Genomic DNA, 9510 nt, shown 5'->3' on the forward strand with positions numbered 1-9510 from the left:
CACAATACTCCAACACTGCACAAAAAAGCAGGTGTTTGGAGTGTTTTTGTAAATGTGTAAAAAATGAAAGACAGAAATATTCCATTTACATAAGTATTCAGACCCCTTGTTATGATGCATGCAATTGAGCTCTAGTGCATCCTACTTCCACCTGTGCCTAAATAAATTCACTGGACATTATTAGGAGAGGCACACATCTCTTTATATAAGGGCTTACAGTTGATGGTATAAGTCAGAGTGAAAACCAAGCCACAAGGTCAAGAGAATTGTCCGTAGACCTGCGAGACAGGGTTATGTGAAGACACAGATCTGGGGAAGGATACAAAAAAAAATGAAAGTGCTTAAGAGCATGGTAACCTCCATCATTCTCAAATGGAAATGTTTGGAACAACCAACAGTCTTCCTAGATCTGACCGCTCAGCCAAACTGAGTAATCCGGGACGATGGGCCTTGGTCAGACAGGTAACCAAGGACCCAATGGTCACTATGAATGAGATCCAGAGTTCCTTTCAGAAGATGAGAGAAGCGCAACGTGAATCCATCCAAAAATGAATTCATTTTAAGATGTGTCTGAAACATAACAAAATGTGGAAAACTTAAAAGGATCTGAAAACTTTCCGGTTGCACTGTACAGTATGGCTCAAGCAATTAAAAACGTTTCATATTGTAGGAAGTCATTACAGTAGGCTGTTCTTTAAGGTTAAAAAGCATAATTTAAAGTGGCGTGTTTTTCACATATAATAAGGGTATGGATCACAAAAAATTAAAATAGACTCATGTTAACAAAAATGTACCAAAGAGCTGACTGATTTTAGGCCATGTATATATTTTTTTATAATAATACTGAAATACTAGATTCCTGTTTGTCAGAGTCAAACAATGGACCTTAAGCATGCCTGTTGATTTGCAGTGTTTGGACAGGTGAACAGGTAGACTTGCTTTCCATGTCATATCATTGATAATATGGAGGAACAGGAGTCGAGTCTGGAGGCATCCCAGGGGTGCCTGGTCACCTTCGAGGGTCAGGAGAGGCTTAGGTCTGACACCTGAGAACACACCCTCAGACAGGAAGGGAGAGGAAGAAGGAGAGAAGGATGGAGTGATTGTGACTGACAGGTAGACAGGCCAGGGCTCCTCCTGCCCTGAGACATGTCTCCCATGTCAAGTTAGATCTCAGTGTTTGTGTGTGAAAGCAGTGTGTTGCGAGTTTTTTTGTATAATTTATTTAACCCCTTCATTTTAGAATACCAATTTACACAAAGATGTCGTCCTAAATATGGACATGATGTCATAAGTGTTCAACTAAGAAACAAGATAGTATTCAAAACACAGGTGACATGAGGATATGAGGTACAGAAGAGCAACCGTGTAGGCTACCCAAATCAGTTTGGGTCAGAGATCTGGTTCAGTGTCAGATATGAGTTACGGTTAGGATTTAGGACTGGGATGGGAGTGTTAGATATGAATTCTGGTCACATACTCTTGGTTTACATAGAGGCTTAGTTGTGAAATTGCAGTATTGAAAAATTATGCTTTGTTACAGAAATTATGTATAATTTAATTCATATACTGTAACCAATTGCAAGCAGCACAATAGAATTGTCTACTTTTTATGAAAATAAAACCATTGGGGCTTCGAAGGCTTCCTTTAATGCTTATGTAAAAACACAGCTAGCCTTGATGTTTAAACAGCAGTCTTGATGTCTGATGCTGATGTCATTTTTTTTCTGTCTGTCTAAAGTTACTGATTAATTGCCTGTTACTGATGGGTTGACACTTAACAGTGTCTGTCTGTGACTCTATTTGAATCTACTGAACCTTATATTGCCGAGAGTTTCACCAGGACATTGTGTGTTTCAGGTGGCCCAGACTGATGCCCATTCTTCAGCCAGATTATGTGTGCAGGAAGATTGTAGATGCCATCCAGCGGGATCAGGTGTATCTCTACATGCCCCGAAGCCTTTACCTCGTCATTGGACTGAAGAAGTGAGTTACCTCTGAGCTCTGACCTCTTCACTCTCCCCCCTGAAGCTACATAATATCGCTTACAACACACTTCCAACTACTATACTACTATAACCAAAAATTACTTGAAATTAGTGTTTTCTAAAAGTGTTTTCTCTTTTGCTCTTCTTGTTCTTTTTGCTCCCAGCATTTTACCCACAAAGCTTGGCGTGTTGCTGGGACAGTATCTGGGAGCATTTGACTTAATGGCAAAATTCAAAGGTCGCAGTAAGAAGATTGAATGATCCTGACGAAAGAGTGCTTATCAGTTAACTAATGGGCCATGTAAAGAGACTAAACAACTAATTAGAGGATCAATGTAGTTTTAGGTTAATATGAAATGGAATGAACTATAATGAAGGAATGGATATATCCCTGAGCCTTGTCCACATATTTCAGTTTTTGTACTAAAAAGAAACTCCGTCCACAAATGCCTGGTAAAATTGCATTATATGACATGTATTTAATGATAGTGTGGATTTTCTCTTCGTAATGAAGTCTTTTAAATTTTTTAATTTGTTTTTATATTATTTGTACTTGTAGTGACTAATTGTTTTTGAATGTCTTTTCTATGCAAAGTACTTCATCTTCACTGACCATTAAGGTCTCATAAAATATAATCAAACTATCCTTTAATCAAACTGTCTAACTTACACATCCACACACACTGTGAGTGAGATAGATACCTGCCTTGTGTGAAACAGCCCTTGAAATTGTTTTGTCGAGCCTGTGCCCTTAGAGTCATAATAGATGGGATGGAGGACATAATACAGCTTCATGATGTGCGATCAGTGCCTTACTCCTGCGGGTGGGCAATCCCTCCATTTTAATCAGGCATAGAAAGTATACCGAGAGAGAACATTAAGTGTCCAATGACAGAGCTAACATAAACTCACTGAGATTTAGATGCTTACTGTATTTCATTTCCAATTTAAAGTCATGCTTTTATGGCAGTAGGTTCTAAATCCTCCTATGGGTTTTAATGCGTACAATTATACTATATGATGACTTGGTGTGCACGTATATGGCAGGGATAATGAGTTTAAGTGGTAGACCTGTGTGAATGCTGTGCAATCCTTAGTATGACTTGATACATATTTCAAACACAGAAGTAGACTAAGGTTTACCCTCGTAGCAGGAGCAGTGATATGCTGAATGACAGCAGCACCATCTAGTGCTTACACTATGAACTGCAGCATGTCATTAATGCCTCCCAGATTACCTTCAATGTTGCAATTCTGTACTAGTCATATGGGTTTGCCAAATATGGCCATTTTGGGAGATTTCCCCAACAAGAATAAATCATTGTTTTGTATGCACGGCTACATAATGGACATCACATATCATACTTTTCACAGACCCGTTTCAACCAAAGGTCTCATCTGCCACAGACCCGTTTCCACCAAAGGTCTCATCTCTGGATTAGGGAAGTCAGTCATACACATATGAAAAAGAATGTTGACCTTTCTGGAATCAAATGTACAAATTGTGATCGTCAGTGTTTGCATTTTGCATCTCAAGGAAGGTCCATTATGTAAAAGCTGTCTATAATGAAATGTTTTGAGGGTTTACTTCAAAGGTCAGAGCCACTGTATAAAACTTTATTTTAGATGTTATATTTTACATCTTTACATGGTAACAGTTGTAAAAACTTGTTAACGCATGATTTAGCAGTTCAACAATTTAGAGCATTTGACAAGCTGAACTTCGAGCCATATTTGATGTCATATTTCACATAGCTTTCTAAGCAACAAGTGTGACATTTTCTGTGTAAATGCTTATAGATAATGAGAAACAGGTTCAAACATGTACAAAGTCAACAAAACAAGTACAAGTTCACATGTTCCATATAGTTTATTATGGTCTTCAGCAAAGCCACCAATATGGTGATGTGTTGGCACTAATAAGGCCGCATCTGGTACCAGTTCCTCCTTTGTTCCCGGGGGACTTATAGGGGGTTAGACATTTAATACACAATACTTCACAGCAGTGGTATTGTATTTTGAGAACCCCCCCTGGTCGCCTCAATTTCCAGACAATTGTCAATCCATACCGATGCATTTGAAAATAATATATAAACCACAACAAACATACACACATACAGTAGGCTGTTGTTATCAGCAACATGCACTTCTTTACCACACTCTTTACAGTCAGTACGAGCTTTTTATGACCATCAAAATACCCCTTCACAAGGCATGGGTCAAATCAACTATCCATGATGCAAGTATGCAAAGTCCAATCAGCAGGTGACACACGCCTCTCCTACATTCATATCCACAGCATTCCCACTGTTTTGTGTTAAAGATGGCCCATAAGGTTCAACCAGAAACAGGGTCTGAACTGTGCTTTCAGTGAAATGTGTCCACAGTCACAGAGACTCTGTCACTGAGGAGTGCTCAGTTAGATGCTGCTGTGTGGCTACAGCAGCTTGGTTCTTCCTGTAGGGTTTCTTCTCAGTAGGGTTTTCCACCCAGGGCAGCAAGGATCTCCTCACGTTCCGCTGCTGTCGGCATGTCTGGCTTCATACCATCCCGCCGACGCTGAATCATGACATTGTGCTGGGGGTGAACAAATTAAAATGCACATCCACCATGGTATGAATACATACAAAAGTACATGCATACATAAATACATATGTGCATATATGTGTATATACATGCATAAATACAGACACACACATACACAGCCATGCACACATTCATACTTATTATTACAAGTTGTACTAACAACCCCTCTGTGGATAGTTCTGTGTAGCTTTCTGTCAGTACGTATAATGTTTTAATAAGTTCACGCTGCACTTACAAGAGTAGCCTAATAAAGGGAGTTGGAAAATGTGACCACATTTGTCTGATCATTTCGATCTCTGTAAAGCAGGTGTGTTTGTTCATCAACATATATACTACAAATAACATTTAGCATTTCGTAGTCTATTTTATTAACAGTGCGCTTGAAATACCCATGTGTCAATTAATGATGAATGAGCAACATTAAGTCAGTCTTTTCTGTAAGACATGTTTCAATAACGAGTTATTAACTCACACTAAACTGACGGAACTTTCCGCAGCAGTTCCTACTAAGAACCATGGGCATGTTTAAAGTGAGTGGAAACATAACACTATAGCTAGTTATTAAGACACTGGAGAAACCAGTGGAAATAGTGGGAAAATATTTTCTCCATGAGAATCAATTGTTCGAAATGCAGGAGACAGACAGTCGCCTACTCAAGCTCTTGCTCAATTGTTAGAGGTGAGCTAAAAAAGAAAATATATTTACAACCCTGTTTCCAAAAAAGTTCGGATGCTGAGTAAATTGCAAATAAAAACTTGCTATAAAAAATGCTATGATTTGCAAATTATGTAAACCCGTTTCATTGAGAATAGTGCAAAGACAACATATCAACTGTTGAAACAGACAAATAGTATTGTCTTTTTGTGAAATATATCTTCATTTTGAATTTCATGGCACCAATGCATCTCAGAAAAGTTGGGACAGGGGGGATGTTTACCACTGCGTTGCTTTTAACAAGTCTGTAAATGTTTGGGAACTGAGGAGATCCATGACTGGAGTTTTGAAAATTAAATGTATTCAGCTGCTTGACAGTCTGGGGTCTTAGTAAATCGTGTTTTTTTTTATTCCCACAATGCACCCAATGTGACAGGTCTGGACTGGAGGCAGGCCAATTTAGCACCTTAGGGGTATCCTACGAAGCAAGGTTACTGGCTTACCCAGGTAACTTCAGGAGTATCCACTGATCTCCAAACAACACGCCACTTTAGAAGCAATAGCTGCTCAGTGCAGTGTGATGATGAAAATGATGCGACAGGCTAGTCCATTTTGCTTAAATTTCATTGCAGCAACTCAAAATGGTACTCAGTAGTTCGTATGGACCCCACATGCTTGACAACATTGGGGCATGCTCCTAATGAGACGGCGGATGGTGTCCTGGGGGGTCTGCTCCCAGATGTGGACACGGCAATCACTGAGCTCCTTGACAGTCTGTGGTGCAACCTGCCGGTGTTGGATGGACCAAAACACAATGTCCAAGAGGTGTTCTACTGGATTTAAGTCAGGGGAGTGTGGGGGACAGTCAATGCTATCAATTCCTTCATCCTCCAGGAACTGCCTGCACACTCTCGCCACGTGGCCGGCCATTGTTGTGCACCAGGAGGAACCCAGGGGCCTCTGCACCAGTACAGGGTCAGACAATGGGTCTGAAGATTCATCCCGATACCTAAGAGCAGTGAGGGTGCCCGAAGGTTATCTTGCCCATAGAGGTCTGTGCGTCCCTCCAAGGATATGCCTCCCCAGACCATCACTGACCCACCACCAAATCGGTCATGCTAAATGATGTTGCAGGCAGCAAAACGTTCTCCATAACATCTCCAGACCCCTTCACGTCTGTCACATGTGCTCATCCTGCTCTCATCTGTGAAAAGGACAGGGCACCAATGGCGGACCTGCCAATTGAGCTCCACAGTGCTGGGCAGTGAGCACAGGTCCCTCTAGAGGCCATCGGGCCCTCAGGCCACCCTCATGAAGTCTGTTTCTGACAGTGTGGTCAGAGATATTCACACCAGCGGCCTGCTGGTCATTTTGTAGGGCTCAAGCAGGGCTCCTACTGTTCCTCCTTGCACAAAGAAGCAGATACTGTTCCTGCTGCTGGGTAAAGGATCTTCTACCACACTGCCCAGCTCTCTTAGAGCAACTGGCTGTCTCCAGGAATCTCCTTTTGAGACTGCAATGGGAGACTCAGAAGTCCTGGCAATGGAACGAATTGGTGTGCCATTCTGGAGGAGTTGGACTACCTGTGCAACCTTTGTAGGCTCCAGGTACTGGCTTATGCTATCAGTAGTGACACTGACCCTACCCAAATGCGAAACTTGTGATAAATCAGTCAAGAAGGATAAAGAGGGGAAAATTATCAGTTGCCACTGATAACCAAAACCATTCCTCTTTTGGGGGTCGTCTCATTGTTGCCCCTCTAGTGCACCGGTTAACTTTGATGACACCAAAGCAGGTGAAACTAATTCACAACCACCTCTGTAACGTAACTGGCCAGACCAATAGCTTACAAGTTTGATAGACTTGATGCTATACTCCTATGAAAAAGTGTTTTGAGAAGTGTATACAATAATTATTATAATCTATGCTTTTCGCTGCAGACCTACAATTTTGCTGGTTGATGACTTTACAATCGAAGTAGCAACACTAACACTATGAATCAAAGGAGAGCAATACATGTTTTATTTCATAGAGGGTGACTGGCAGAGTCTCATTGGTAGACTACTCAATACTCACCCAGTACTTTCTGCATTCCTTGTATCTCTGGAAGTAGAAACTGCACATGGACTTGTCATAGTTGTTTCTGTTAAGGCAATTCTGGGAGCCATCACTCTCCTGCAGATGCCCACAATCACAAAAATATGTTAACACAAACATAAAACTGTGTGTCTACTATATGTCATAACACAGCCTAATTTGCAAGTTACTTATTGACACGACTACACATCACGTTTTAGCATGCATCCTAGCATTTTATTTGCTTTGCTGAATTTCACTACCTTGTCTGGGTAGAAAGTTGAATAAAATTATGGCTGTGTAGACACTGTTATTTGTCTTAATGTTGCATAATTGCTCTGTAGGTTCTGTTGCCTGTCTATCTTGATTTTGTTTTGCGTTCTGGATTTTCACTCTGCCTCAATTGCCGTACTTCTGTCAGTACACTTTGACACAGTGCACTGTGTGCTTACTTATGTATTGTGTGAATTTCAACAGGATGGTGCTGTCTAAAATCTAACACCAACACAGTGCACTTCAATGTGACCGTTGAGGGTGAAAAGGGTCAATCATTCCAAACTCAACATTTTAACCGTTATGACAGCATCATCCGGCTACCTGCAGCGCACTTCGTGTTGCAAGGATTCCTAGTCCATCTTCCTTTCCTGATCACAGATTCCCCCAAATCCTACATCCTGTCCCTATTCTGAATGAGGTGTCTACTGACCGCATAGTAGGTTAGGGACATGGACCATCTTCAGTAATATCATATGATTTAATAACATATCTACTTTATATGTTAAACACTTACAGAAACATCTGGGGTTAAAACTCCCCTACCTCGATGCAGGGATTGGCATCTTGGTTGCGCACCCTTCGAGCATCGGCGTTCATCGTCTGGCAGGCAGCATCGGCGTCCAGACGAATGGAGAGGCGAGGTAGAAAGGGGATAACGTAGAGGCCAACTGGACACGTTCTGTGGGGTCATTGTAAATATAACACATGCAAAAGTTACGTCAGGGGAAACCATTACTTGAGATCGGAAATAGCAGACGGAATAACAACACTTGGACACCCATGTGACTTAACAGACTCCATAAGTTAACGTGACATTTCTTCAAATCAATTTAAAATGTGCTAGAAATGTTGCACAACAGTTAACCTGACATTAGCGTTAGCTAACATTTGAGCTACAAACGTAATCACAGAGCAGGGCTAACCTTCTCGTTTTACACTTCTTAACTGATCGACTAACTGTTACATGGAATTTACAACAAAACCCGGCTGCAGTCAATACAATGATTCACCAAAGTCACCTCGTCAATTAATCGTCAGTGCACAGCACAGCAAAATAACTCTGACCTTCAGCTATCTTGCTAACACAGTGTAGTGTAGTGTTGTTGCTTAATGATAGCTTGCAAGCTATTAGCAAGGGCAATTCAGCTAACTTGCTCTGACAGAACTAACATTGAGATAACGCCAAATAGCAAACATGTAATGGTTAATTTTAACAACATTTTACATATTATATTCCACATTATGTAGCTAGTTCTGTAACACTGGTGTTCAACTTCCAAACAGGCTGCCACAATTTCATGCACATACCAGTTAAGGTTAGCGATAGCCAATATATCAGTTATGTTGCTCTATTTTGCAAGGCCCTTTATTGCAAGCCTTTTCGTCCAATGTGCTGCGAACTGTAATTTGGGAAGACTTGGCTACGTAGTAATTTATTAACAATATATAACTTACATGTTAATACTAGAATGGTACCCACCTCGCATTGGCTGTGTCGTAGTCGTTAGCAGCAGGTCGTAGGCTACTCTGTACCATGCTCTGTACTCACATTTCTCTACCCCTCATGTCCGATCAAACGTCATTCTAAACACTACACAACTGAACTTGGGTACGCCTACCGATGACCGACAGCAGCTAGCCTACCAACCCGCGTGTACGTTCTGTAGGAGAAAGTTGCGGCCACACAATCGACTGACATGCCCAAGAACCAATAGAAAGGCTTACAGCAGTATGTTAGCCCACCTATTGTTATAAATGAAAGTAAAAGGGAGTCAATGCGATTGACAGAATCGCCAACGAGTCCTAAAATTGAACATTATAAAAAGGGACCATCGGTGACAGTAAAATATAAAAATGACAGGGCGTTTCACAAATCAAAAGTAAGAGGAGGGCGGGACTGCCTGTGGGCGTGGCCAAACTGTATGTTTG

The 9510-nt window shown here is 41.1% G+C and overlaps 2 protein-coding genes across 3 annotated transcripts in view; one reads left to right on the top strand and one right to left on the bottom strand.

Annotated features, from left to right (window-relative positions):
- Positions 1–3329, top strand: part of sdr16c5b (short chain dehydrogenase/reductase family 16C, member 5b) — a 7478-nt gene extending 4149 nt beyond the window's left edge. For both annotated transcript variants that reach the window (XM_042066967.1, XM_042066968.1), the window contains exons 6-7: positions 1861–1986; positions 2153–3329. In XM_042066967.1, the coding sequence (XP_041922901.1) occupies positions 1861–1986; positions 2153–2249 (223 nt within the window). In that variant the 3' untranslated portion in view covers positions 2250–3329. The remainder of the gene's footprint in view (positions 1–1860; positions 1987–2152) is intronic.
- Positions 3330–3576: 247 nt separating this feature from the next.
- Positions 3577–9220, bottom strand: chchd7 (coiled-coil-helix-coiled-coil-helix domain containing 7). The gene is made up of 4 exons (XM_042066969.1): positions 9062–9220; positions 8125–8260; positions 7306–7404; positions 3577–4565 (listed from the first exon to the last, which is right to left on the bottom strand). The coding sequence occupies exons 1-4, from the start codon at positions 9115–9117 to the stop codon at positions 4461–4463; spliced, it is 396 nt and encodes a 131-aa protein (XP_041922903.1). The 5' UTR covers positions 9118–9220; the 3' UTR covers positions 3577–4460.
- Between the last annotated feature and the right edge of the window lie 290 nt (positions 9221–9510).

The sequence above is a fragment of the Alosa sapidissima genome, chromosome 17, assembly GCF_018492685.1.
Source record: "Alosa sapidissima isolate fAloSap1 chromosome 17, fAloSap1.pri, whole genome shotgun sequence".
Classification (NCBI taxonomy): domain Eukaryota; kingdom Metazoa; phylum Chordata; class Actinopteri; order Clupeiformes; family Clupeidae; genus Alosa; species Alosa sapidissima.

What these genes read in the sequence shown, in the direction of transcription:
- chchd7 (XM_042066969.1), bottom strand. Translation starts at nt 9,117, where the DNA reads ATGGTACAGAGTAGCCTACGACCTGCTGCTAACGACTACGACACAGCC. An exon ending in ATGCCAATCCCTGCATCGAG is followed by an intron (nt 7,405 to 8,124) that starts GTAGGGGAGTTT and finishes GGGCATCTGCAG; the next exon opens with GAGAGTGATGGCTCCCAGAA. An exon ending in AGGAATGCAGAAAGTACTGG is followed by an intron (nt 4,566 to 7,305) that starts GTGAGTATTGAG and finishes GTTCACCCCCAG; the next exon opens with CACAATGTCATGATTCAGCG.